We start from the raw sequence: 27,944 nt of genomic DNA on the forward strand, positions 1-27,944 counted from the left end.
CGCTACTCTTCGCGGCGACGCTGCTCTCCTGGGCCTGCCCGACCCTAGGCCCCTCCTGCTTTCAATTGCGGACGCGCCGAGGACATGCGCGGAAGCGCTTCCTGCTCCGCTTGACGCGGCTGGTGCCCCCGGGGTCCCGCAATCAGCTAACACAGCGCCGCTGCTCCTCCTCAGACACTTCCCACTCTGGCCTCTCAGGAAGGATGTGCACACACGGCGCCCTCGCTCTTCAGGTCGCTATGGTGCCACAGACACCCGCCTTCACCACAGCTGCTCCACAACACCGGTAAGCGCAGCGCTGAGTATGGAAAGTCAGGGATCCCCTCTGTAACGAGTGTTCTGAGAGAGCTCACCAGAGTTCAGTTTTAGAAGGGTCTTCTTCCTCAAGTAACTTAATGTTCTTATCAGCAATTGTTGTTTTGAGAGGGATCGGTCAAAGGTTAAAGGGGGAACAACCCTCTGAAGAAACTGTCAGCCTCAGAGACAAACTAGCTGCTCTCAGTGTGTCCACCTCCTCTCACCACTGCCTCACTCCTCTACTCTTGGGTCAGCACAAAATGGCTGCTGGTCACTGGCCTTATATAGGGTGGCCTGAGACCTGCAGAAGTCTCTAGTTAATTCCAGAAAGTTCCCTAATGTTATCCTATGGACCTGTCCTCCAGTAGTGTCCGTTATGGCAGTTGGTGGACACCATTTTAGGTCTCTGGAGATCCCTAGATTTTCAAGGGGGCTGACTAGGCCTCACAGGTTATGAGGGAAAAATGGCGTCATCGCCAAGGAACACCTAGCCCCCTGACAGCATTAAAAAAGATTCCTGATGGACATATGTAAAAATAAAAAATAGAAACTCTGGGAGGCTAAGGGGGACAAAAATAAATCATAATGGTTAGAGTCTCCCCAGAAGCAGACAGGTCTAACAAAATGTGATATGGTATTTATAAACTTTGAAAAACATTTTTTCACATGTAGCTCACAGACCTAAGCGATTAAAAGATTGTGGGATAACTATTTAAAGAAAGTTATCTCAAATTAGAATGTCTATCTGAATATTTAATTTTTTTATAAAAACCATACGAGTTTAAAAAACATTCTCAACTGTATTAAATCAGAACAGTACATTTAAAATATTTCGTAGTTTAACGTTTTAAGATTAAATTAGGCATGGGTTAAGGAGACCACTGGAGAAGGCTTAGAGTCTGTCTTGGGAGTTTCTTTTGAACAGAGCTGCTGTTCACAGAAGATCTGGTCTTTATTGAAGGCAGTCAGTCCTCCCAAAGCTTCTGGAGGTCGCTGGCTGCAGCACAAGGTGACTTTTGGCGCAGGGTGTCTGGAAACTGCAGACGGGCGGTAGGGCTTGGGCCCAAGTCAGTTCTTCTCTGCAGTCTCCTCTGCTGGGAGTCTTCTTTCGTCCTTATTCGTAGGTTGCAGGGATCGGTCTCCTTAGTTCAGGGCTGCTCCTTAAATACTGTATTTAGGGGGAGTTTTAGAGGTCTCGAGGTCTGTAGGCAATGGTCTTCTGACCTTAGGGTGACTTCTCCCTTGGTGTGCTCATCCCACATGGGGAAGTGGGCACAATCCCTAATCCTGATTGGAGAGTCCCTGCTATCTGCAAGATGGTGGGCACTGAAGAGTGGGCTTCACCTCGCCTACACCACCTGAGAGGGGGCCTGCTCCTGATAGCAGGAAAAGCTTGGAGCTGCGTTACAAAGTCGGCAAGGCCTTTGAACCTCCCTAGCCATAGATGGTTCTTCCTGACTTGGGGGGAGGGGTGGGTGTTGCCTCCTCTGCCCAGACAAGGCTTTATTTCCGGGCTCAGGGAGCGAAGGCACCCAGCCCATGGTTCCAGAAACATGTCTTGCGGTGTTACTGATATTTACCAGTCAGGGAACCCACCAGAGGCTGGTCGTTTTTCAGGGGTCATCTCTAAGATGCCCTCTGAGTGGATGGTATAATAAATACCACACTGGCATCAGTGTGGGTTTATTATGCTGAGAAGTTTGATACAAAACTTCCACAAATTCAGTAAAGCCATGATGGTGATGTGGAGTTTATAATGACAACCTCCCAGACGATATACTCTTTATGGCTTTACTGCACTTACAATATCCAAGTATTGACTTAACACTGCAGGAGTACAGTGATCATTCAACTATACCCTCACCAGTGGTATCAGTGTTCCTAGTTAGAGGGGTGTCTTCCCTATACCATAGGCAGTGGGTGCCATGTTGACCCTTCACTTTTCTCTGAACCTAAACACGCAGCCTGCAATGGCAGTGTGTGTATGTCAAGGTACAGGACCTCTAAGTGTGACAAAATATGTGCTACAGCCCTTAGAGGCCTTCCCTGGTCACCGTGCCCTTGGTACCCATGGTAGCTTTTACAAGGGACTTACATGTGGCCATAGAGGTACCAATTGGGGTTACAAAGGTACAGTTTTGGGAAAAAAACACAGGCCCTGTGTAACCGATTGTCAGGGACCCAGGGCATATCGAGTCAAAGTGCATCAGTAATCTGGCAAAAAGTGTGGGGGGTGGTGGGGTTACTGCAAAGAAACCAGACCTCCTACATCAACATCAGTCGTAATCATGTAGAAATTACCTTGACATAAGAGCATCTTTGATGGCCCTAACAACGAAACTGAAATGCAAGCCCATCTCCATCAAACAGCGGTGGAGGCAGCAATAGAGTAGCTATAAAGAAATAATGTATTTATTGATTGAGTGGCTTTATGTGAAAAACTTAGTACCATACAAAAAATGTTTCACAAAAAGGCTTGGAAAACCACCCGACATTTAAATCCAGCTACCAGGGTTTGCTAAATGCTCTCCTGTGACGAACCTTTAAAATTTGATCTATTTGATGGATGAAAATGGTTACATTGTAAACTCGTCATCCTTTTCATGTATAAACCAACGTTTCTATTTATTCATCTTTCAGTCTAAACAAAGCTCCACGTTTCCAAAGCTAGTTTTTAATGTACATGTACAATCTCTACAGCCCCTGAGCAAATAAAACAATTATATTTTATCCCATAATCGATTGATTTTATGAAGCTCATGAAGGTGACTGAGTGGAACGGAATTATTCTTCAAACATTATCAGTGGACAATGGTGGATAAAATCAGCTGGTATAAGGTTATGCTGACCCACTCTGGAAGGTAACTGCAAAGTCCTCGTCTGACCAGTGTTGTGTGGTCTGTGAACGTGTATGTAAAGTCAATGCTTGGTGAAAGAGGTCTCCTTCCTTCAGCACCTCTCGTCTTGGAGCATCGCAGGAAAAAATGGTTTGTAATCTGTAGAGCAGCCACTAATAGATACGGTTCAGCTGGAGCACGGACCTTGCCTGTATTACTTTTGTGTCAAATTGAATACAATGGCTAACAGACTGTCAACATTTTTCTCAAGTGATATGTTTATCCACAACAAAATGTAGACAGTTGCTGCAGTTATTGGCACCCATGACTAGCTGTGTCAATGAGCTTGAATTTTTCTGAAAGTCATCCACAAGATGGCTAAACAGAAAGTGCTACCCAACAAAGAGTAGGGTGACAAAATGAAGGGACTAGCTCTGTTCGGAATCCAGAACAGATATACTGGTGCGGAATTGTCTCAATGTAAATAGTGCTACCTCCAAGGAACACACTGAGCTAGCATTTGAAATGACATGATTTGCACCACTAGCTACACTCTTCTGCCCTTCTACGAAGATTATCAGACAATTAGCTGCCCAATATCTTGTCATTTATGCCTGCTATAGAGTGTTAAAGCTGCTTGCAAGTTGTTAACCGATTCAATCTTTTTGCTCTTCTTTGCTGCATGATTTGCTCCAGGTCCGGGGATTCCAGCACGTGGTGTTCTGTTATCTCTCTCCTTCCAAGCAGTCGCTGCATTTGTGTTTGTTGGGAGCTGCGCCGTCTGTTTCGTGGTGCTTTTTGTTTCCACTCCCGAATTGCCTCTTCTGTGGAGCACTGGGTGCAGTGGTGGTCTGCCCACTCACACGCTTCTTAGGCATTGCAGAAGAAATAGGTGGTGCCAGCATGAATGACTTTTAGGTGGGCTGGGAATAGTAATGAATATTGTATGTTATTCGACTGCGGTCGGCGTTTCACCTCTAGGAACGATGATCTTTGTTTCTGCAACGCCCGTGCATAATCAGGAAAGATCATGATGTGTTTGTTTTCCACCTATAGGGGGCCTGTGCTTCTGGCAGCCCTGAGCACCGCATCGCGGTCCTGGAAGTACAGAAATTTAGAGAGCATCGGCCGGGTGGGGCTCCGGGAGGCGGTTTGCGGGTTGGGACGCGGTGGGCTCGTTCTATTGAGAAGAAAACTGTTCGGTCCGTCATTGGGGGGGAAAAATGTAATCCAGGCCTCAATGTATGCGAGTGGGTGCGCCCCTTCAACTCCCTCTGGAAGGCCCAGCGCGCAAATGTTGCAGCACTGCGAGCGTCCCTCCAAGTCATTATTATTATTATTATTATTACATTTATTGAGCGCACAGCTACCCGGAGGTTTCCCGGCGCTTGCCTTGGGAACCCGTCCTGGCTTTTCCCTGTGAGATAGCCCCTACAGGGCATCCCCAAGGTGAAAGCCAGGCATCCCGCCGCAGGGGGGCCGTTGTGGAGATTAAGCAAGCTTAATGCCCAGAGTTGCAGAGTGATAACCCATGATTAGAGCAGGCACCGAAGCGAGAATTATCGAGTCCGTGGACTTTTGAGCTCAAGACCCTGCCGCGTCGGGAATTGAACCCTGGTCTAGGGTCTGACCTCAGCTTCCGGGTCTGCCTGCTCTACACCGTGAGCCACACTTCTCCACATCCATACACTCCTCCACCAGAGAGTTTTTTGTTGTGCGTGAACGGTGGATTGCAGGTCTGCTATAGACTTCTCTCCATCTTTTACCTTGTTGGCCAGTTTCCGGTGATCGTCACGGATGAGACGAATGTCCGTGGTTAGGGTGCCGAGTCGTTCCTCCATGGAGACTCTAGAAAGTTTGATTGCCGCTAGTACTTGATCAAGCTTGTTCGAGATGGTCGGTTCCGGCTGTGTCGTGGACAGCTTGGCCAGTGCATGAGTGAGCGGTAGGTTCTCTGGTGCGGTTTCTGGGACCGTCGTCTGCTGCGTAGCTCTGGGCTTTCCCATTTTGTCGTTTGGGGTGAAGTTCTTCGTGCCCTGCGTTGTCGGCAGTAGGGATATAGTCGGTCTGGAGCCTCTTTGTGGCCAAATTATCTCGCTTGTTGACCGCTTGATGTATAGGGTGTAGTGTCCCCGCAGGTCACTCCCGCCCCAGTGGGGCCTGCTCCGTTGAGTCGCCAGTCTCGCTCGTGGTGGGCACCTTCAGCAGCAGTCTCACCCTGTCCGGCTTGCTTCTTGCTTCCTAGCACGTATGGTGTGTGTTATCTGAACCCAGCGTTTATTTCAGCACCAGTCTCTACCATCTGGCGTTCTCATCATGGCAACACCCATTATGTATGACGTTCAGAGGGTCCCGGTGCACCCAAGGCGTCAATGCTAGTTGCTGGCGGTTATGCGCGCTGCTGGCGGTGCAGTATATAAGGCTAGCGCCGAGGTCCCATCCGCTGTTTTTGTGGGTGAAGCGGCAACGTGATCTTCGGTTGCAATCCACTCTTGAAGCCTACATGTTAGGGTCAGGCAGTGGTTGTCGCTATGCACGGCCAACACTTATGATTCAGAAAAGGGGGTGGTGATGGACAGAGTATCTGAATTAAGCAGAACACTTGTACCCAGTCAACAGATCAGGGCTTGATCCATCACCGTTTTTTAGCTCACTGCACCATCCCAGCTCAGAACCTGGCTACAAGCAAATTAGTCTGTCCCTGGCCCAGTGCATCATGGGAACAGGGCAGACCAAACTACCCAGCCAATTATTTTACTGGAAAGGAAACAAGCTTCCGGGGACCGGTTTCTGACATTACAGCCGTCTTCGGCCCGACTTGCTTGAATCCTGATGGTGCAGTGAGCAAGGGACTCACATCTGAGCATACCCTTCCACGCTTATGGTGGACAAAACGATTCAGAAAAGGGGGTGGTGATGGACAGAGTATCTGAATTAAGCAGAACACTCGTACCCAGTCAACAGATCAGGGCTTGATCCATCACTGTTTTTTAGCTCACTGCACCATCCCTTTTCTGAATCGTTTTGTCCACCATAAGCGTGGAAGGGTATGCTCAGACATGAGTCCCTTGCTCACGGCACCATCAGGATTCAAGCAAGCCGGGCCGAAGACGGCTGTAATGCCAGAAACCGGTCCCCGGAAGCTTGTTTCCTTTCCAGTAAAATAATTGGCTGGGTAGTTTGGTCTGCCCTGTTCCCATGATGCACTGGGCCAGGGACAGACTAATTTGCATGTAGCCAGGTTCTGAGCTGGGATGGTGCAGTGAGCTAAAAAACGGTGATGGATCAAGCCCTGATCGTTTGACTGGGTAGGAGTGTTTTGCTTAATTCAGATACTCTGTCCATCACCACCCCCTTTTCTGAATCGGCCAACACTTAGGCATTGCAGTGGGTGGGGAGGATTGTATAGCAAGCACCAGTGGAATTGGATCGGGTCCCCGCCTCTCACCTCCTGGGATGCCGCACGAGGGTCCGCTGGGGATATTCGCCTGGTGGTCCGAGTTGTCTCAGCTCACGGGTGCCATTTTGGAATCTGGCGCGAATTGGCCCCAAGTAATGAACCATGGGGGGTGGAGGGAGGATTGGGGGGGGCAGCCACACGCTGGTGCCGGTAAAGTCCGCCTCAGTGGCCGCTCTCGGCGTTCGTCAAGGGGATTCGCCGCTCAGGTGAGGTCGCGCTGTCACTTGTGCCGGGTTGCCGCTGACTGCCCCCAGCCCTTTCCGCAGCTCATTGGGTATGCAGCAGCTAGCAGGGGCGATCACAGCCGAGCAAGCAAAGTCTTGTCCGGTCGTCGTCGGAAGCAGTAGTTAGGCACTCCCGGCCCAGAGATGCGTTTTTCAGCGATCGAAGCACAGCCGCGCATAAGTCAGGGCTGAACGCGGGTGGATGCCATCTTGCTATCGGACCCCGGGGTGAAACAATGTTGGTGTGCTCGGCGAGTACTGCAGCATTCAGAACTTTGTTGGTGTCACTGCATGCAGCTTCTGTTCCGACATCAGTTGATGCGATTTGGTGCCAGATTCGACAATGTGGTGCGGTCTACGGGTCTCCCAATCGCGGAGCCTCAGCAGAGCACGTCCGCCATCGTAACCTGCTTGGCCACTACCGAAAAGGAGTTATAAAAACCTTGCATAGTGCAAAATAGAATTCCTAGTGGCATTTATTTATTATTACATTTCTTAAGCGCACAGCTACCCGTAGGTTTCCCGGCGCTGGGAGTATAAAACAGTATACAAAAATGGGGGAGAGTCTAGTCAGCCGTCTTACATATCGAAAAGCCAGGTCTTAATTCCCTTACGGAAGGTAAGGAAGCACTTTTCGGAGCGCAGAGGGGGGGGGTAAAGAGTTCCAAAGAGAGGGAGCCAGGAAGGAAAAGGAGCGCCCTCCCATTTTTGCTCTCTTGATGCGCGGTATCCGGAACTTGTTCTGGTATTTTTACCTATAAGGTTTTATCAATAATAGATGCAGATGCTTTTAAAAGGGAATAATTTACTAGAAAAGAAAGATTGTTGAGAGAAGGTTATGTGTTATAAAACAAGGAACCAAATATTAAAGTCCCTAAGCAAATTTAAAACCGAAAGTGCATAGCCTTTCTTTAAATAGCTTTGTCAATAGTTTAAAAAGATTTTAATTAATATACTTCATCTTCATGCTATTTTATTACCCAAATTGCATTTGCAAGAAATCCTATCAGGAATATGTTTAACAATGGAAAATGTCAAAAGCATGTCACCATATTTACTTCAATCAGCAGATTTAGATATGAGAAACATGCATTAAAAACTACTAATAGGTTATTAGCCCACTATAAATCCAAGATATACGAGTAAAAAAAGCTTCCCACAAAGAAGATTCTGAAAATGTGGTGATATCAGTTGACGGTCTCATACTCTAATATAACAGGACTTTATGGAGTAGTTCAATTTCGAAAATGAAGGGTTATAATCACTCAGATAAGCCTGCTTTTATATTATACTGAGCGCGTAGGCGATTGTTTGAATAACTGCATAATGAAGGATTGAAAATTATTATATATGTTGCTATTTTGATTTCTTGTTAGTGGAAGTCTGAGTGAGCTGAAAAATGAAATTTTCTATTTGGTAATTTACCATGCAGAACTAAACATTTAACCAACATGTGTGAGCCAATAATTCCAAATGACTTCTTAACCAGATATTTGATAAATGTGAGCCCACGCGTTACCTGACTTGCAGTCACTGGCTGAGCTGTTACTGTAGCGACTGGTCTGGGTCCTGGTGGAGCAGTTATTGGAATGCCTGCATTTCTTGAAATTGGCTGAGATGTTACAGGAATCGTTACAGGTCTGCTAGCTGGCTGTAGCACTCCAGAAATTGGTCTAGACGTTTGTTGTGGTGATAAACTACCAGGAACAGGTCTTTGTGATGAATGTGTTGATCCAGAAGCATTCGACCTAGATACTGGCTGGAGGACTACAGAAGTTGTCGTAGGTCTGGATGCAGCTTGATAAACTGGCGCAACAGCCATAGTACCAGCTGAGGGAAGATTCTTGTACTGTGGACTGGGAGACTTGAAAGTAGTAACCACACCTATTAATTTTAAATTAGAAATGTCAATAAAGGATCTTGCAAGCAATACATGGTATACTGCATTTACTTAACACAATTACAACTAGCACATGTTTGTTTCAACTGTTAGTACCTCTGCCTGGTGAACCATTCTGCATTCCTCTTGCTGAAGAGCCAGGATTAACTCGGTTTAGATTATCTGAAAAACAATTAAGCTTACATTAAAGACTAGCGTCCAATCCAATTCCAACATTACAACAGATACTTACAAAAAACATTTGAGCAAAAAAAAGCCATCTCTCAAGCTTAACATTAGTGTTGGTGTTCAGAGTTCAGGTTCAACTAAGTGTGCTGTTTATATAAATGAATGGCTTAAGCAGCTGAACATGAACAAATGATTAAGTCATTCCTTCTAAGGGGTTGGAGAACTTTAGTAAATAATTACATCTCCAGATAGCTGCAGATCCCTTCACCACAAGGAGAACCACAACACCAAAGAAAAAGTTATTCACCTCAGGAAATCTTTCTGGTGGTTTCCCTATTCAGACTCAACTTGAAATAGGTATCCAATGCGAACATTAGATTTAGCATAACGTGCATTTGTAAAGCGCACGTTCAACCAGAAGGGTATCTTGGTGCTATTAACAGATGTTAAGTGTTACCCAACTCTGTGGAACTAATTTTATTGACCTCAGAAGAATTAAAGGCTGAGCAGACCCACCAAGTTTTGAACCTGAGACCAGGAGGTCAAACACAGACCCCTACAGTTGATGCAATAATCCACAAAGTCACCAGACCAGGTTAACTCCTTGGCTGACTCTCACCAGTCATGACATCATGGAGTCATATAGGGCTTGATTTGGTGGAATGACGTCAGCTCCAATTCTTTTTTCCCCCAAACCCTTACAGGCATAGATGGAACCAACGAAAGAAGCAGCAAGGCGTGGCTTAAGATAGTCATGGACATGGCTTCCACATAACCACCACTCGCGAGGGAAGGCAGGTGAAAAAGGGGGAGGAATCTGCAGTTATATACCTCACCAGAAAGGACAGGTTAGATACATTGGACCAAAAGTCGCAATCAAAAGCTAAGTACAAGCTCAAACGGCATAACAGCTCTTGACTACTAGGGTAGACAGAATACAAGAGGGCAGTAAGGGTCCAAAAGTGTAAAGATTCTTGAAACAGGGACACGTCCACTTCACTACAGCGCCTAACAGAGAAACAAAACAAGCCACCATGGGACCCCAGGGTCAAATGCCACAGCAGTAGAAGGTGAAATTGGCCGGTACGGCGCAAGGCTAAAGCAAGAATAACTATCCTAATCAAGTGTCCATGGCTAGTTGGGCAAAAAGAATGTAGAGAGACCACCACTTAAGGAAAACACATTGGAATACATCAGTTGACAGGGCACCCACGGCAATTCCTAAACACATATACCAAAAATGGGGCAATATCTCTCCAGTATGGCGCCCAACAACCCACAAAATGTGTGAACCAACAACAGATGGATAACTTATTGTAAGCAGAGGAGAACCCTAACAACCACATAACAACCAAGTAGTTACCCCATCCTTGTGGGATCCAAGACTTTCCTTGTTGCTCGCATAGAGGCCAGAAAGGCCACATGAACGCAGGACAGCCATCCCCAAGGACAGACATCGGATCGTGCCATGGAACCCAAAAAAGGAAATATCAAGACCTGCACATATGACGCCTATTAAACCAATCGTGAGAACAGGAAGCCCCGGGGCCAACTGCCCAGAGTCAAACAAACAAGGACTAGCCACACAACCAAATAGCCAAGTGTAGCAATTGGAGTGTGAATGCAAAAGGATGCCAGCCTGAAAAATCAACTACCAACGCAATCCACAAGACACACTCCACTACTCAGGACACCCACAGAGGGGTATCGTACCTTCCACATTACCAAGATAACAGAATACGAAGTGTAGGAACATGTATGGGAAAACACAAACATAGGCCATAAATCCAATGTTTGGTAATAAACTCTACATGTGGAGATCAACTCCCAACTCGACCCTTGCCCGGCACCGCAACTGGAAGTTACCATAGGTCAACAACTACCATTAATTGTATTGTATTGTATACGGCATTTGTAAAGCGCAGATATCACCCAACGGGTATCTTGGAGCTATAGAACATGAATCCTCATCAGACAGTAGAGGGAAACAGGCGTTAACTAAACAGGGCAATTCCAGAGCTCTCAGGCTCTGGGAAACAACCATGTTTTGATCTTCTTCCTGAACTGCAGAAGATCATGGAACTGTCTAAATTCCAAAAGGAGGCTGTTCCAGAGCTTGGCAGCGGCCGAGTTGAACGCCCTGCCTCCTGACTTAGCTCTTCGAATTTTCGGGACTTTCACCAAACAGGCGGTGGCAGAGCAAAGACACCTTGTTGGACTATACCATGGAAAGGTCTCTTGAAGTGGTATGGGTCCAAAGCCATGAAGGGCCTTGAAGACCAGACAAAGACTTAAACTGGACCCACTGCATTATATTCAACCAATGAAGCTCTGCAAAGACCAATGAGCCAGACGAGCGTCGTGGTTTCATCAGTAGCAGTTTGGTCACCACAGTTTGAACTCTTTGGAGGCGTTCAATCAAGAATTTAGGGGCGTCCAAAAGTAGGGCATTACAGTAGTCCAGTCTACTGAGAATGATACTATCAACAATAAACGCGCTAGCCATCTTTGCAGCAGCGGGAGGATCTTCCTTAAAGCTCTAATCAGGAAAAAGCAGTTCCCCATCACCTTATTTACATGCATTTCCATGGTTAAGTTAGCATCAAGCATAACTCCCAGATTACGTACTGCTTTAACCTGAGCCAGCATTGACGTAGTGGGAGAAGGCCAAAAATTGTCTGGAAAAGGGGGCAGGACCTTCTCCACGGTACAGTATAAGACTTCAGTCTTATCTGAATTGAATTGAAGTGAGTTAATTCTTAACCAGTGGGCAGTGTCCTGCATACAGTCATGAAATGTTGCCAAAGGAGTCGACTGATTTCCCTCTAGGGAGAAGAATAGTTGGGTTTCGTCAGTATAGTTCACCACTTACACACCATGCACCTTTATAATTCCAATCAAAGTTCCCATGTAGATATTAAAAAGAATAAGGGCTTATCACCAAGCCCTGAGGAACGCCATGGTGGATGTTGGAAAACTTGGACTGATACGGCGGAAGAGAAACCGCCTGACATCTCTCAGCTAGATAGAGCGGAACCACTCTAGGGCCGTCCCGGACACCCAGACTTCTTCCAACCTAGTTAGCAGAATACCATAACTGACCGTGTCAAAAGCAGCAGACCGGTCGAGCAAAATAAGAATGCCCGATTGCCCCAGTCTGCCCGCAGCCAGAGGTCGTCTAACACGGTCACTAAAGCGGTCTCAGTTCCATGGCCAGGTCGAAAGCCGCACTGAACATAGTCCAACCGAGAGTTAGATTCCAGGAACTGAGACAAATATGGTTCCAAAACAGAAGCAGCCCAAATAAGCCTGAAGCAAGTATACACTAGGTAAATGGGTATCTGAACAACAATCAAATTGGTCCTCAGCCATATGGGAAATGGCACATCACACAAACAGAACCACTAAGGGAAGTTTATCAGCCATTTCAGTAACATGTATCCAGGATGGTGAGAACATATACCAGGGAAAAAGATAAACAAGGACAAAATAGCAATCCAGCTGACTGGAGGGGGCAGACTATCAAACAAAAACACAGGAAACCCATCCCCAGCAGTTTGGTACTCAAGGAGGAGTACAAGGCAAGATTGCCCTGTCCCCACATTCCTATGTGGGGACAGAGTAATCTTATCTAGAACATACCTGCCACCTACTATTTTGCCCTCTGTGGAGTCCAGCCTTCGAGAAATCGTCAAAATATCTAGCTGGTCTCAATAAGCAGACAGTAGAAAAGATCCCTTCATCAAAATGACTAAAGGTCCATCCTGGCCTATATGTTTCCAGAGACGAAATCCCTTGAACAAAAAGGCAATTGCCATCAAAGGTTAAATCCATCTAGCTACTCTGGTACAATTATGAGTCTCTGGCGACAGAGTCAAGGTCAGACCACAGACGTTCATTGGTGGTGTCAAAGTACCACAAAGAGATTCAAACAAGGTACCACTGTGATCTAGTCGGGACAGAACTACAATCTTCCAAAGAGCATTATAGTAATTGACCAAGAAGCACAAAGAAATGCAAATTATAGGGCTACGGCTCCTACAAAAATGCTTTCCTCCTCAATGCATCAACAAGATTCCACTCCTCAGACAAAACAGAGGAAGCAGCAAAAGAAATGATTCAGTGTCCAGGACCATGGACCAGAGAGGAAGGTGGCTTAAAATCACCAAGTATGGGCACAGAGACAAAAAGGCTGATCCTTCCCCCCTATCTGAATGTGACCTGCGCTAGAATTTAGAAATAACACAGCAGAAGCAGGCTTACCCCATACGGCCTTAATAGGGGGCATGGAGCACATCATGGAAGGGCAACAAATATTCAGATAAGAACTAACAAGCCTGGTGGATCGCCCCATTAAGCTAGTTGTCAACTACATCACAGTACAGGTCAATGAGACCGATGTACATGAATTTTAATAGAAAGATAGGATATCCTCGATAGAGGGTTATTTATTTATTTATTTTATTATGCAATTTGTATCGCGCTAACTAAACCCGAAGGTGTCAAGGCGCCTATCAAAAACAGATCAGAAAGTTTGCAGAGCACCACTACAGGTATGCACGTGTAAAGAGGTGGGTCTTTAAAGCAGATCTGAAGGCTTGTAGAGTGGGGCGGGACCTTACTTCCAGAGGGAGAGCATTCCACCATTTTGGGGCCAGATTGGAAAAGGCCTTGCCTCCCCATCTTGTCTTCCTGACACGAGGCACAGAAAGAAGAAGTTTATGTGAGGAACGAAGATTCCTGCCGGGATTGTACTGAGACAGGATAGATCCAATGCCCGTAGGGCTGGTTTTAGGTAAGGCTTTGTACACCATACACATGGATTTAAAGAGGATACGGTCCCCGACGGGAAGCCAGTGGAGCTGCTTCCGGGCATTGGTGGCAGAGGCACGTTTAGGTAAGTCGAGAACAAATCTCGCTGCCGCATTCTGGACCACCTGCAAGCGCTGTAGCTGACTCTTATTCAGTCCAGCATACAGCGTATTGCAATAGTCCAGACGGGAGCCTAGAAGTGCGACGGCTAGTTGCTTTCTTGCCTGAGGGGACAGATAGTGCCTGATTTTTCTTAGTATATGGATGATCCCCCAACAGGTCGATACAGTCCTGTTGACCTGTTGGCACATACTAAGGGTGGGATCGATCATAACCCCCAGATTTTTTGCTGAGGTAGGATCGGGGCAGGCACCCAGTGAGTTCGGCCACCACTCACTAGACCAGATCTCTTCCTTTCCTCCAAATACCATCACCTCCGTCTTCTCCCCATTCAGTTTCAATGAATTGTGAATCATCCATTGGCCGACTGCCTCCATACAAGATCTAAAATTGGCGGCAGTCGACGTAACTGACTGGGAGAGAGAGACGAGGATCTGGGTGTCATCCACGTAGGAGACTACCTCCATCCCGAAAGATCTAATAAGTCTGGCAAGGGGGGTCACATAAATGTTAAAAAGGGTAGGACTAAGCGCTGACCCTTGTGGGACCCCACATTGCACAGACAGGGATGGAGATAGGAACGGGCCCAGCATCACCCTTTGCTCTCTGTGATCGAGAAAAGAGGAAAGGAGTCCCAGGGCCGACCCCCGGACCCCAATCTCCCTCAGTCGAGATGTTAACACCGAGGGGGATAGGGTGTCGAAGGCAGCTGTGAGATCTAAAAGGATCAGGAGGGAGGTCTGTCCCTCATCAACCCGTGTGCGGATGTTATCGGGCACAATGGTGAGGGCAGACTCGGTGCTATGTTCCCTCCTGAATCCATGCTGGGAAAGATCCAAACAGCCCGAGCTCTCCACAAATGCAGCCAGATGTTTATTAAGATGGGCTTCTAACATCTTCGCGGGAGCTGGGAGCAGTGAGATGGGGCGAAAGTTTTTTAATACCCCAGGGTCAAGAGAGGGCTTCTTGAGCAGAGGTTTTACCACAGCGTTTTTCCACTGCTGGGGAAAAATGCCCTCCTTCATCGCCCTGTTCATGATGTCAACCAGTGGGGAAAGGAGGGATTCTCTGCACTGCTTAAGGATCTTTAGCGGACAGACATCTAGCGGAGAGCCAGATTTAGTTTTGTTGAGCAGGATCTCAAGATCCTGACAGGAGAGAGGAGGAAAGGATTCCAGATCCAGAAGTCGAGATGGTTCAGCATCATCAGGCTCCAAGGGAGCGGGCACCGAAGGTACAGCGGTAGAGGATCTTTGAGCCTCCAGGGCAGTGTAAATGTCCGCAATTTTGGACTGAAAGAAGGAAGCTATCTTGTTGCACAGTTCCTGAGAGGCAACCACAGGGTCTGGGATCTGGAGGGAGGGTTAACATCTAATCTATGCTGACATCCGATTCAGAAGCCAAACTACTGACAGAATTTAAATCCGGACTATACATCCTCAAAAGACAGAGGAGGAAGCATAAACAGCTGTCCCATTTCCAACAACAGTATCAGAACATGACTCCGTGATGGGCTACACCTCAAAGCAGACGCTAGAGGCAAAACCCCAAAAAATAAAAGAGAATCCCAGAACCCCAGCAGCGCATGTAGTTTGAGCTCATCAGCCAGACAAACCTTTACTAAACGGTTTGACTCCCAGCAAGAGGAACACTGGAAAAGGGAGTTGGAGCTGCCATCACAGGTACAGAGGGTGAACGAATCTACAAAGCCTCTGGCAGAAGAATCACACCAGTCAAGGTCGAAACAACATTGACAAAACAACAAAGGCCAAATGATGATGAAGATTACAAGAAAAGCTTAGGTGAACAGAGCCATTGAAGTTTGGTTGGCACCAGACACTTGGAAGAGAGTAAGACCAAGCGGCAGGGTTGGGTACAAAGTCAGACACACGGTGACAGGCCTCAGTCCAACAGGGAAGGAGCAGAGTTAGAGGACAACACCAAGTGTGAAGTCAGGGAAGCAGACAAAGAGACCTGTTCAGTAGCACCACCAGACAAGAATCTTTCCATGACCGGACATGAACCAGGAGAGCAACTGTCCTCTTAATCTTCATTGTCCATCCAAAAAATCCAAATGCTCACCAGGGGGAAATGCAGAGGAGATCAAGCTAGAAGTCCGTAAAAAGAGTAGTAGCAAACCAGGGAAAGGGAAAAAAGGGAGAAGGAGGGGAAAAAAGGGCATGGGGAAATGAGGGCAAGAGGTGGGGCAGGGAGAAAAAGAAAAAGGGTGTAGGGGGTTGGAAAGAAAAAAATACCAAAAAAAAGAAAAAACAAGCATTGGAAATGCAATAGGTTGCGGATTTATTTTAGTTACAGCAAATGGTATTGTAAATGGCAATTATTTTTTGCCATGTGTTATGGAGTGTATGCATGTGGTGTGTAGTGAAATTATGTGGGTTGGATTGGAATTGTAGCAATGGTGGCATGCTAGGCTTTAGATGACTATGTTAAAATATAAAGTGCGCAATACTGTGATTGCTACAATACTTAATTGTGGATGCGTGAACAATTGATGTGTGTACTGATGGCTGGTTGTGTGTGTGCCTGTAGAAATTGTGCACTGATGGCTGGTGGTGTGTGTGCCTGGTGGAAGTGTGCACTGCCGGCTGGTGGTGTGTGTCTGCCTGGTGGAAACGTGCACTGATGGCTGGTGGTGTGTGTATGCCTGGTGAAATCGTGCATTGATGGTTGCTGGTGTGTGTGTGCCTGATGAAAGCGTGCAGTAATGGCTGATGGTGTGTGTGTGCCTGGTGAAAGCATGCTCGCCCTGCACACTCACACACTGCTGGCCCTGGACACCCACATACTGATCACCCTGCATACTCGCACTCTGCTCACCCTGCATACTCACACTCTGCTCACCCTGCATACTCACACTCTGCTCACCCTGCATACTCACACTCTGCTCACCCTGCATACTCACACTCTGCTCACCCTGCATACTCACACTCTGCTCACCCTGCATACTCACACTCTGCTCACCCTGCATACTCACACTCTGCTCACCCTGCATACTCACACTCTGCTCACCCTGCATACTCGCACTCTGCTCACCCTGCATACTCGCACTCTGCTCACCCTGCATACTCGCACTCTGCTCACCCTGCATACTCGCACTCTGCTCACCCTGCATACTCGCACTCTGCTCACCCTGCATACTCGCACTCTGCTAACCCTGCATACTCGCACTCTGCTCACCCTGCATACTCGCACTCTGCTCACCCTGCATACTCACACTCTGCTCACCCTGCATACTCACACTCTGCTCACCCTGCATACTCACACTCTGCTCACCCTGCATACTCACACTCTGCTCACCCTGCATACTCACACTCTGCTCACCCTGCATACTCACACTCTGCTCACCCTGCATACTCACACTCTGCTCACCCTGCATACTCACACTCTGCTCACCCTGCATACTCACACTCTGCTCACCCTGCATACTCACACTCTGCTCACCCTGCATACTCACACTCTGCTCACCCTGCATACTCACACTCTGCTCACCCTGCATACTCACACTCTGCTCACCCTGTTGCATGTGTGGAGTGCATTTATGTGAATTGTGGCTATGTGAAAACATCACAGACCAGGTGAGGAGGTAAAATTGGTGTGGAACTGCAAATAACTGAATTCCACACAATCGGACAGTCAAGTGCAATGCTTTGGGGGGTAGAAAATGTGCAGGCAACAGAATCTTAATAAAAACTGAACAGCTCTAAAACCAATGCACTTCTCTAAAGGCGTTGATTGTGGTTGAATTGCAATGTTTCCATGTTATGTTATGTTATTTATTTGTTAAGCGCAAACAGCTGCCCCAGCAACGGAGCGTCCCGGCGCTGACCTAACCAATACCAGAGGGGAGGGGGGAACCAGCAGAGGAATTAGATGACAGAGAAGAGATGGGTCTTAAGTGCTTTCCGGAAAGCGATCAGATTGGTTTGGGCACGGATGTGTGGAGGCAGTGAGTTCCATAGCTTAGCTCCTAGGACTTTGAAGGAACGTCCACCCTGTCTACAGAGCTTAGTTCGGGGGACCATCACGAGGTGTTGTCCCAGAGAACGCAAGTTGCGCTGGGGCGTGTATGGTGTCAAAAGTGGGCGTAGGAGTTCAGGGCAGTCGGATTTGAGAATCTTAAAAGCCGTGGTCAAGGTTTTAAATTGGATCCGAGATTCCACAGGCAGCCAGTGCAAATTGCGAATGGTGGTTCTGGCAGAGCACCTGCGTGGGAGACCAACCACAGCTCTGGCGGCCGAGTTCTGGATACGCTGCAGTCTTGCAAGTTCAGCTTTGTTTGCTCCTAAGAGCAAGACATTGGCATAATCTAGCCGGGCAAGAATCATGGCTTGCATGATGAGTTGACGGGTTTTGGAGTTAAAGAATCCAAGTATGGGGTAGAGGCTCCTCATGAGACCCACACACGTGGCTGCCACTTTCTTTGTGTGGGACTGAAAGTTAAGTGAGGGGTCGAGCCAGACTCCTAGGTTTTTGACGACTTCTTTTGGCACGGGAGTGGGGCCAAGCACAGAGGGCCACCAATGGTTGTTCCAAAGGGTGGGGTTTTTTCCCAGGAGGAGGACCTCAGTTTTCCCGGCGTTTAGCTGCAGGCAGTTGAGTGTCATCCACTGTGCGACTGCCGCGAGGCCATCTCTGAATTTGGTTGCCGAAGGTGAGGGACCTTCAGAGAGTGTGATGACCAGCTGTGTGTCGTCAGCGTACGACACCAGCGTAAGGTCCCACTCTTTTGCTACCACTGCGAGAGGCTGAACGTATAGGTTGAATAGGGATGGGCTAAGCGCCGACCCCTGGGGGACTCCTTGCCCGATGGAGTGGGGTTGAGAGATGTAGGGGGGGGCTGAGACTTGGAAGGATCTGTCCTTTAAGAAGGACTGGAACCAATCAAGGGCTAAATCGCCAATCCCAATGGCCTCAAGTCGTTTCAGCAAGATGTTGTGTGAGACCGTGTCAAAGGCCGCGCTAAGATCCAGCAGGATCAGCGCGGCACTTTGACCGGCGTCTAGGATTCCTCGAAGGTGCTCCGTGGTGGTTAGCAGAGCCGACTCAGTGCTGTGACCTGGTCTGAAGCCGTTTTGGGAAGGGTCCAGGACATGGTTTTGCTGCATGTGGTGGGATAGTATTTTGTTTACGTGAGCTTCAGCTAGTTTTGACGTCCAGGGGAGCAGGGAAATAGGTCGGAAATTTTCTGGTTTATTGGGATCCAATGCGGGTTTTTTAATGATGGGTGAAACCCAAGCAGATTTCCAACAAGTGGGGACCATCGCTGAGGAAAAGGAAAGGTTGAGTATTTTGGCAAGCGGGGGGATACATTACACTTGGAAGTCATTTACTTAAGCTCAGCTAATTGTCAGAAGGCACTGGTGAGGTAAGTAAGAGAAAGTGAGACAAACTTTAAGGTGCTCTAAAGAGTAAGGGGTTGACTGTAAATACATGGCGCTTGAAGAGACTGAAGGGGTGATTGAAAGATAATCTAAGTGGGCGATGAAGAGAGAAGGAGTCCCTGAATATTTTGACGTGAGTTCTGGGGAATACGGCACCAACAGAGAACATGGGAAGAGATTGCGGTCAGTGTACAAGAGATGAAGGAGGGTGAGGGGCAATGTGAGCATTTGATGGAGATGAGTACGAGAGATAGGGCAGAAGGCGAGATAGAAATACAGAGAAAGATGCATTAGGAGGGTGCATACATACTAACACTCCAAAAGCTGGCTGTGAGAATCCTTAATTTTAAAGAAAAAAGCTGCTTCGGCTTACCTGTATCCCACTTAAAGCAACCGTCACTTACATATTTGTCAATGGGAGAATTAAAAAGCACCGTAAATACAACTTTTATTTGTTTTGAAACCCAGTAACAAATACTGCCATTTGGAAGCCGAAAAAGTAAAGTACATAAAGGGCGAAAGATGATGGAGTGGATTCTTTAGCAAAAATCTGAAGAATCAGAGATACATAAAAGCCTGGTTCACAGGTGTGATGAAGAGGTAGCGGTTGACACAGATAGCGAAGAGAGTTACTACGAAGGATGGGGACAATATAGTGTTAGACGAGATGAGAAACCAAACGTAGTTTGAGAGAAGAATGTGGCAGAAGAAGGGCTTTTTGGAATGTTCAATTGTAAACAGAGGCGATTTTTGCAACTTGTTGTATTACACATAGACGCTGCTTCAAACACATAAACAACAAGCATTTACAATGCAATTGTCTCGGCAATATTATAAGTAGAGCTATTGGCATTGCTCATATTTTTTTATTTTTTTTGTATCCCTAAATAAATGGCATTGTCCTTTATATTGGCAATAGCTTAATTGCTTGCATATGCGAGACCTATTGCATTAGCAGAGAGAGAGTGAGGTAGTGAGATAGAGTGAGGTAGATAGAGAGTGAGGTAGTGAGAGACCGAGAGAATGAGGTAGTGAGGTAGAGGGATGTTCTAAGGTAGTGAGATAGAAACAGAGAGTGAGGTTGTGAGGTAGTGAGATAGAGAGAGAGAGTGAGGTAGTGAAAGAGAGAGTGAAAGTGAGTTAGTGAGATAGAAAGTGAGAGGGTGAGGTAGAAACGCTATCTACCAACACATAAAAATGTAGCACTTACCTGTATATCTTAAACAAACAAATAGCAATTGTTTACTAGTGTCAGTCCCTAACCCCCCCCCCCATATTACCATATTATTATTTGTTGCTCAAATCCCTTGTTTCAAGAAGACCTGTTCAACTTTAACTGTAGGCCTGGCTATCAGGTAGTGCTGTTGTACTATGGAGTGCTCTAACACCTATGCGGTAGTGCAGCATCATATAACAAGTTCAGCGCTCCTCGTTTTCCCCGTGAGCCCTGCCTCCACCCCCAGCTGTCTTTGAATCGATGTCGGGGAATTTTAACAGACTTGATCCCACGGCATCCTGGGAAGTAGTAAAAGAACAAGTGGGCACATGTTAGTATGAACAGCACGGTTGACACAGGTGTAAGTTTCCAGGTGAGCACTGCCCAGGGGAGAGGGTGCACGCTGATTGCACCGCACCGCACAGTGGACGCCGACCATCACTCAGCCCTGGCGCTTCCTGCTCGAACACACAACTCGGTACCCTTCATGGAAGCAATCTGACGGGGAGGTGACAGAACATACCGCTGCTTCCTTCCCATCTTATCGCTGAATTAGCTCCTGCACCAACGGTTGCCAAGTCCTACTCGAACCGAAGGACGGGTGCCACCGTCTGCCCGTCAAGGGCCCGGCCTCACACATAACAGACGGAGGGGCAAACTTCACGGAGCATCTGCCCCAAGGAAATATTTTGGAGCAAAGGAGGACAACTAGAAATAAGGAGGGAGGGGGGAAAAAGCAAAGAAAGGAAAATTAATGTGTAGCTGCCTGGTGACTCAGCAGATGTTGAAGCGTGTTGTACGAGGCTCCGATAAACTGTAGGAGCCCCACTGCCAGGCGGCGCTAAGTGATTAAGGTCTCTCCGGCTCTAAGCACCATATTTAGAGTCTGTGGGTGGGGGCCGGCAGAGGGGGATACGGAGCCCCGCTTGTGCCTCCGTTGTGCCTCCAGATGTTGGCAACTGGTCCAGGCGCTGCCGGTCGCCGTGCACGGGTGGCAGCAGTTGGCGGCCAATCTGGGCCTGCTACCGAATCCGGAGGTGCGTGGGGCGCCGGCAGCGGCTCGCGCTGGCCGCCGCTTGGGAGACGGCCTAGGCGAGCTTGGGCCTGGCCGCCCCATTTGTTTCACTCAGGTGTTACCAGTGCCTCCCGCGAACTCTATTACTTCAAGTTTTAATTTAGATTAACCCGGGCACATAGGCTGTAGAATTCTGCTCCCTATTACTGGGGGGGGGGGGGAGGGGGCCCAATGCATACATATCCCGGGTGACACAATGTATTCTCGGAATGAGTGTAGAACTGCTGCTTCGACTATACATGTTTTTTTTGCTTGAATCAACAGTGCGATGGGGTGGGGGGTATTATATGTTTATTGTTTATATGGGTTTCGTTTTATTTGCAAGGCCTTTCATTATTCTGTTTTATTTCATAATTTGAGAAAAATGTCAACTCCTGATACTGTACATTGATGCTACGGAAGTCTCTGGGTTACAGAGCTCCGCTAAAATGTGCATTTGACCAATAAAAGAAATGTTACAAAAAAAAAAATCTTAGTGCCACAAACAGCGCAACAAAAGGTCTTGGCCTTACAAGGACAGGTTTGTTTATTAGAACTGCTCAAGATCTACTATCTTATTAATCATTTAAATGTTAAATATGCTCTATCTGCGAATATATTTTCAGCTAGACTGGAGAAGCTACTACCAGACCAAAAACACCTTGACTGAGCAGGATTTATCATAGGAAGGTAAACATGATTAAACACAAAAAAACACTGCTCATAATCAACGTGGTAAGAAAAGGAGGTAAGACACTGGTTTTATTATCACTAGATGCCGAAAAGCCATTATATCAGGCAGGCTGGGGCTTCCTGTAGGATGTCCTTGAGAGGGTTCGATTGGACTTGCGCTTTATTCAGGGGATCATGGCACATTTAGCTCGACTCATATTCTGAGTTATGGTAATGTCAGCCTACTTCATAAAATCGATATAAGAAGAGGGAAGAGTCAGTGGCTCCTTCAATCTCACCTGTTCTTCGTGCTGGTTCCATTTCTACTGGTTCCATTTCAGCCGGACCACGATCCTCGTAGCCACATTGCACTATCCCGCTTCGTTACTGTAGCAGCCAACACTACACGCACTCGGCGGTTTCTCTCTGCCGTACAACGATCATCGCAGCCACATTGTAGGCTTCTCATCCATTCGGCTAACTACCCTGACCTCGCTCTCCCGAACACCTAACGTGTAATCACGCATTGCCAGCAATTATCCCGACCCATTCACGGATCCAGTAGGGGTTGATACCTTGCTCTCCCCTATGAATGCATCCGGTATTTCGGACCCCTGCCACGCACATACTAGCGCCCTGGACGGGTCATTGTTCCTCTCCTCGTGACCGTCATTGGCAGTCAACCCCAAATTTCCAGTCCTCGCTGAACCTTCAGCCTTGGTTGGGACACCGTTCCTTTCCAATAGTTAATGGTCTCACTCCTGGTATCTTTAGCAACTTCTCAGGCATTTTTATTCGTCCCGCTTTTGCTCTCCGCTCGCATTATGAAGCTGCTCCCCACAATCAAGTGCTCAGTGGAAGGAAGGCAGGGCTGTTCTTGATTGGAAACTGCAGTAATGTCTGAAATGGCTAACATGATTAAACCCAAAAAACAAGGAACGCACTTCTAACACATCAAGGTGCAATTCCTCTAAGTACCTTTGAGAGCAGCAACCGCCTGGCTTGTTGTAAACTGCTAAAAACCCATTTATGATGTAATCCTGTTTCCTTTTTTTAATTGAGTCAGTATTAATCAGATCAAACACACCATTGGGAATGCAATGGGTACATTTAACTTTCTGCGGGAGACAAAGGCGAGGCCCCAGAGGAGGGGAGCCCCGCCCGCGGCACCAGAGGAGACGTCCAGCAAGGCCCAGAGGAAGAGAAGCCCCGCTCCAAGTACCGGTGAGTGCAGCGACCCGGGTGGGGGCCTCGCAGTGTGCCGCGGCACCAGAGGAGACGTCCAGCAAGGCCCCGAGGAAGAGAAGCCCCGCGCCAAGTACCGGTGAGTGCAGCGACCCGGGTGGGGGCCTCGCAGTGTGAGGGTAGAGCGGCCCCAGCAGACAGCAGGCCGCTCCCCTATCTCAAGGCGGCATTTGGTGATTTGGAGCCCCGAGGCTCCTGGGGGCAAATGCAAGTTCCGAGTCCCCAATGGGGGACTCCACCGTGACGGCGGCATTTCTGTAGAGCCCAGGAGGGCTCAGGGGGCAAAGTTCATGGCAGAGCCCCGAGAGGCTCAAGAGCAGTCTTCTTTCTCCCCCAAGCGGCCCCATGTGTTGACGAGCGCACTAACAGGGGGGGCAGAGGCTTACCTCATGTCCTGGTAGACGCTGCTCGAGCAGCAAAATGGCGGCCGGCAAGCTTCTGAATTTTTTCGGAATTGGGGGCAAGGTTTTGTGGTTCTGAGTGACAGACTACGTCACTGTCTAAAGAACAGCAAAACTTACGTCCCCCAAATCCGAAAAAGACGGAGCCTATTCGGAGGGATGGCTCTCTCCTCCAATGGCTGGCCTCCGTTTAGGAAGCCAGCCAATGGAGGGAGAGCCAAAAAGAGGGAGGGATAAAGCAGCCCTCTTACTGACAATAAATCTTGGACTTCCGGTCTGCCTTCGGCAGACCGGAAATTACCTCGACCTAAAAAGCAGTTGGCGGGCAAAGTTGGGCTGGTAGGAAAGGATTAGTACTCGCATTTGATGTGCAGAAATTTTAAGATATAGTACACCTTTTGGTACATGCTGTCCCAAATCTGCTTGCCACACACTTTCAATTGTAGATCGTGAAAAATGACTGAATCTTATGATGACGAATACAAATTTGTTCATTTTATGTGGAGTAAACATCTATTGTTCAAATATCACCCGTGATAAGTAATTACGTCTGGTGAGCGTGTGCGTCTGGTCATGTTTATTCCTTCCAGACTATCATTAGTAGGTGGTTTAAAACCTGCATTTTTCTCCTTTGTGTTTTCACACCACTCAAATATTGCTGTTCATGGTTACTGTAGAGAAACTTTCCATTACTGAGAGAAAGTCAAAAGCCTCTGTCCAGCTTGTCTATTCGGGAACGCTACCTTGAGCAATAATTCCCTAACTACTTCTTGGTTTAGAGAGCTGAAACAGGGGCGTTCTGATGAGAGGGTGGCCTACTTTAAGCTCTGTGTATAACTGCTCCTACTCTGCACAGAGAGTTAACGCCTGAATGTCGCACACTGAGCACTGGTTCACTTGTTAGGTACCAGCAGCATAGCACAACATAGCCTAACATAACAATGTATTTTGAACCATCATCACCTCCCCAATGTGTTTATTTTTCTCTCTCAAAACATTTCCCTTTGTGCATACTATTATCTGCTAAGTAAAACTAAATACTGGCAGTTAAAGTACATGTTCAAGACATCTACGACACATTTTTTTCTCATCTTATACACAGTGCTTCGATCATATTATGTCAGGGGCAATCTTTTGTGATCGGTTTCATCAAAATGATAGGGCTTTAGACACGCAAACCTGCTCCTACCAGATTACGGTCAAATAGCAATGTGTGATCATATGCCACACATTAGATGCACTGTGCACCTTGGTTCCTCTCAGGCACATCCACCTGCACGAACTATCACTGCATGCCTTGCTCCTAGAGGGTTTGCGGTGTGGACCATTTTTTGTGAAATGCCGCCAGAATGGAGCGCGACCCGTGGGGTTATTGTTATTTGGCGCTCCACCGACAATTAGTATGTCAACACGGCGCTGCAGCAGACAAGTGTATCGATGAAATTTCCCCATATAGTTGCCACGTTAGATTTGTACTTTTATTACTTGTGAACTTCTGACACATTTGGGTTATCCGTTCTAAGGTTGCTTAGCATATAGTGCAAGGGGTTGGCGCCACAGGAGGAACAGTAGCGTTGTCTCCACTTCTAGTGCCAACCGGAGTCAGATGTTCCTAAAGAAGAGCTCGGGAGGGATACCGAAAATAAGATCCTGACTGCTTTACTGTCGACGACAGTATACATGCAGCTGTCACTTACCGCGATCACCACGTGTCATGGGCTGAAGAAAACAAACGCCAGCACAGCCAGCCGGTGACATCAGCTCCAAAGTGAGTCAGTGCTGGGCATTATTGGGTGCGGCAACAGAAGCACATTAAAACCAGCAGCGGAACTTGGGCACCAGCTGTCAAACAGAATGTGCGGAGAAGATCCGGTACCAAAGATTCCCAGCCCAGCCAGATATGCAGGTACCGACGGCAGCGCAGCGGTGACGGTACAGACGGCAGCAAAAAGCCCACAAATGGTGCGCGCTCCAATGCGAGCATATGTTTTGAATTATCGCGGCTGTCAAGACGCGATAATTCAAAAGTTATGGCCTCTGGTGCGCGTAACAGACACCAATAGGCCATAGGCGGAGCTAGGCGACCGCGCCTATGGCCTATTGCGTGTTCTGTTAAAAACAGCACGCATGCCAAGGCCAATGAAAATGGACCTTGGAAATCCACACGCACAAGCTATGTGGAATTTCAAGGTCCATTTTCAAAACACCGGGAATAGGACTCTCGCTGCGCGACACTGCATGTGCAGTGTACGCAGAAAGAGGAAACTAAAAAAGGTATGGGATGCTTGTAAAGTGCACACGCAAAACATAGCAGGAACACCAACACTAGATTTAGTGGGAAAGAGGCAAAATGACATTATTTGAACATTGGTTAAATAGATGAAAGAGACAGGTTTTTAAAGCAAATCATGTTGACGTTCGATTGATGTTCCGAAGGTCTAGGATAGGACGCAGGCCCTTGTCCTTCTTTGGAACCAAGAAGTAGTGGGAATAACAACCAGGACCCACTTCTGGCGTCAGAACGCGCTTGTTGGCCCCCTTGACCAAGAGGGCCGCAACTTCCTGCTGGAGAAGTGTCAAGTGATCTCCTGACATGCAGTGGAATTGAGGTGGCATGGCTTGAGGGGTAGACTCGAAGGGGAGGTGCTAAAAGCAAAATGACAATCGTGAACATTGCCTCCGCCATCTTGTCTGGTGGAAATTTCTATGTGCATATAAGCTGCAGTCATTTTAATCCATCACAGCCCTTTTGTACTCTGTTGGTCATCTTTGTTTCACCCTGCCCTTACTAGCATCCCTCTGACCCTCTGACCAAACCTGATGTGTGCTGGGGGATATAAATCCTATTGTCAAGACAAACCTCTGCGCCACTTTCTGCTACAAACTAGTTTTTCCATTCATCTCTGTTTGCAGGCAAACCTTTGGACACTCTACTCCTCACCGCACCTAGTTACACAAACAGGTTCCAGACACTAAAAAGACCGTTGCATCATGATTTATTGCACTGCAAACAGCAAGACTTGTTTTTACGAACAATGGGACCTTTTTTTATCAACAGAACAGACGCTTAGATTTGACCGGTCTCGCATGTTTTAGACCCTGAAGCAAGGTCCAGCTGCAAGATAAGATTGTCTGTTTGACCTGGGTGGGAAGAGAATTACTGTTGGACTTGTGTGGCAACATGCCCAGGGTGGGGACTCCAAGCTTGTGTAAACATGTTGATGAAACAAATGCATTATGTCAAACCTGTATAAAAGGAAGAGCCAAAGGAGATACCAGCAGAACACCTCCCTCAGACATCCCGGTGTCTGCAGTTGACGTGGTCGCCTCATGAGAAATAAACATTTTTCTTGTCTTCCAGTTTACAGCGGTTGCCTCATTATTTTGATAGCGAATCCAAAGTAAATTAGAGGTGCACCCTGCATCGGGCAGCATTGGGGATCTTAGTAGACTCGCTGCTTTTCACAGATTGGCGCTCCAACGTGAGGGCCCATCAGCGACACATGGGTCAGGTAGAGAGGTCCTAACGACGGAGTGAACGTCTAAATGATTGGGATATACCTGCTTGAGAAGACCCTTGTCTAGCTGCCGATCGACTGAACTTCACCCGTTCCTAACGGACCTCTCTCGAGTGACCTGTGGTCCTGATTGGGACCTTAGAGGAACGCCGCATTGATTGTTGGAGTGAGAGGACAACCAGGCGCTGGAAGACGAAGAACTGTCCATACGGACCGGGAAGGGTTGTGAAAAAACCACTTAAATTGATTGATTGAATAGTTTGATCAAAATACTAGTATTCCTTTTCGATATTGAGTTATTTGAGACATTCCCTGCTTGCACACAACAGAGAATAGGAATATTCTCTCTCTTTGCAGATAGAGAAGGACAGGTAGTGCAGACTTTATGTCTAATTGATTGATTGAGATATACATTGATTGATTGACCGGAAAATAAGTCATGTCTGTTTTCTCTAGCTTGTTTTAGACCAGACCGTTTGTTAGAGGTCAGTCAGCCGGCGCCGCCGGAAGGCACCCCTAACAAGGACATGTACGTAAAGTATGGATTAGCCGCCGTAGCTTATAGCAAACTATGGCATAAATACACTAGGAAGGACCGGGTAAATCAGTGGCCACTGA

General features: G+C 47.5%; 1 protein-coding gene across 5 annotated transcripts in view; it reads right to left on the reverse strand.

The window, feature by feature from the left end:
* Positions 1-27,944, reverse strand: part of ZNF280D (zinc finger protein 280D) — a 761,599-nt gene that overhangs the window by 648,388 nt on the left and 85,267 nt on the right. For all 5 annotated transcript variants that reach the window (XM_086958356.1, XM_086958358.1, XM_086958354.1 and 2 more), the window contains exons 3-4: positions 8,815-8,880; positions 8,338-8,702 (exon numbers count right to left, since the gene is read on the reverse strand). In XM_086958356.1, the coding sequence (XP_086814482.1) occupies positions 8,338-8,702; positions 8,815-8,880 (431 nt within the window). The remainder of the gene's footprint in view (positions 1-8,337; positions 8,703-8,814; positions 8,881-27,944) is intronic.

This window comes from Lissotriton vulgaris, chromosome 2_1, assembly GCF_964263255.1.
Source record: "Lissotriton vulgaris chromosome 2_1, aLisVul1.2, whole genome shotgun sequence".
NCBI classification, from domain to species: Eukaryota; Metazoa; Chordata; class Amphibia; order Caudata; family Salamandridae; genus Lissotriton; species Lissotriton vulgaris.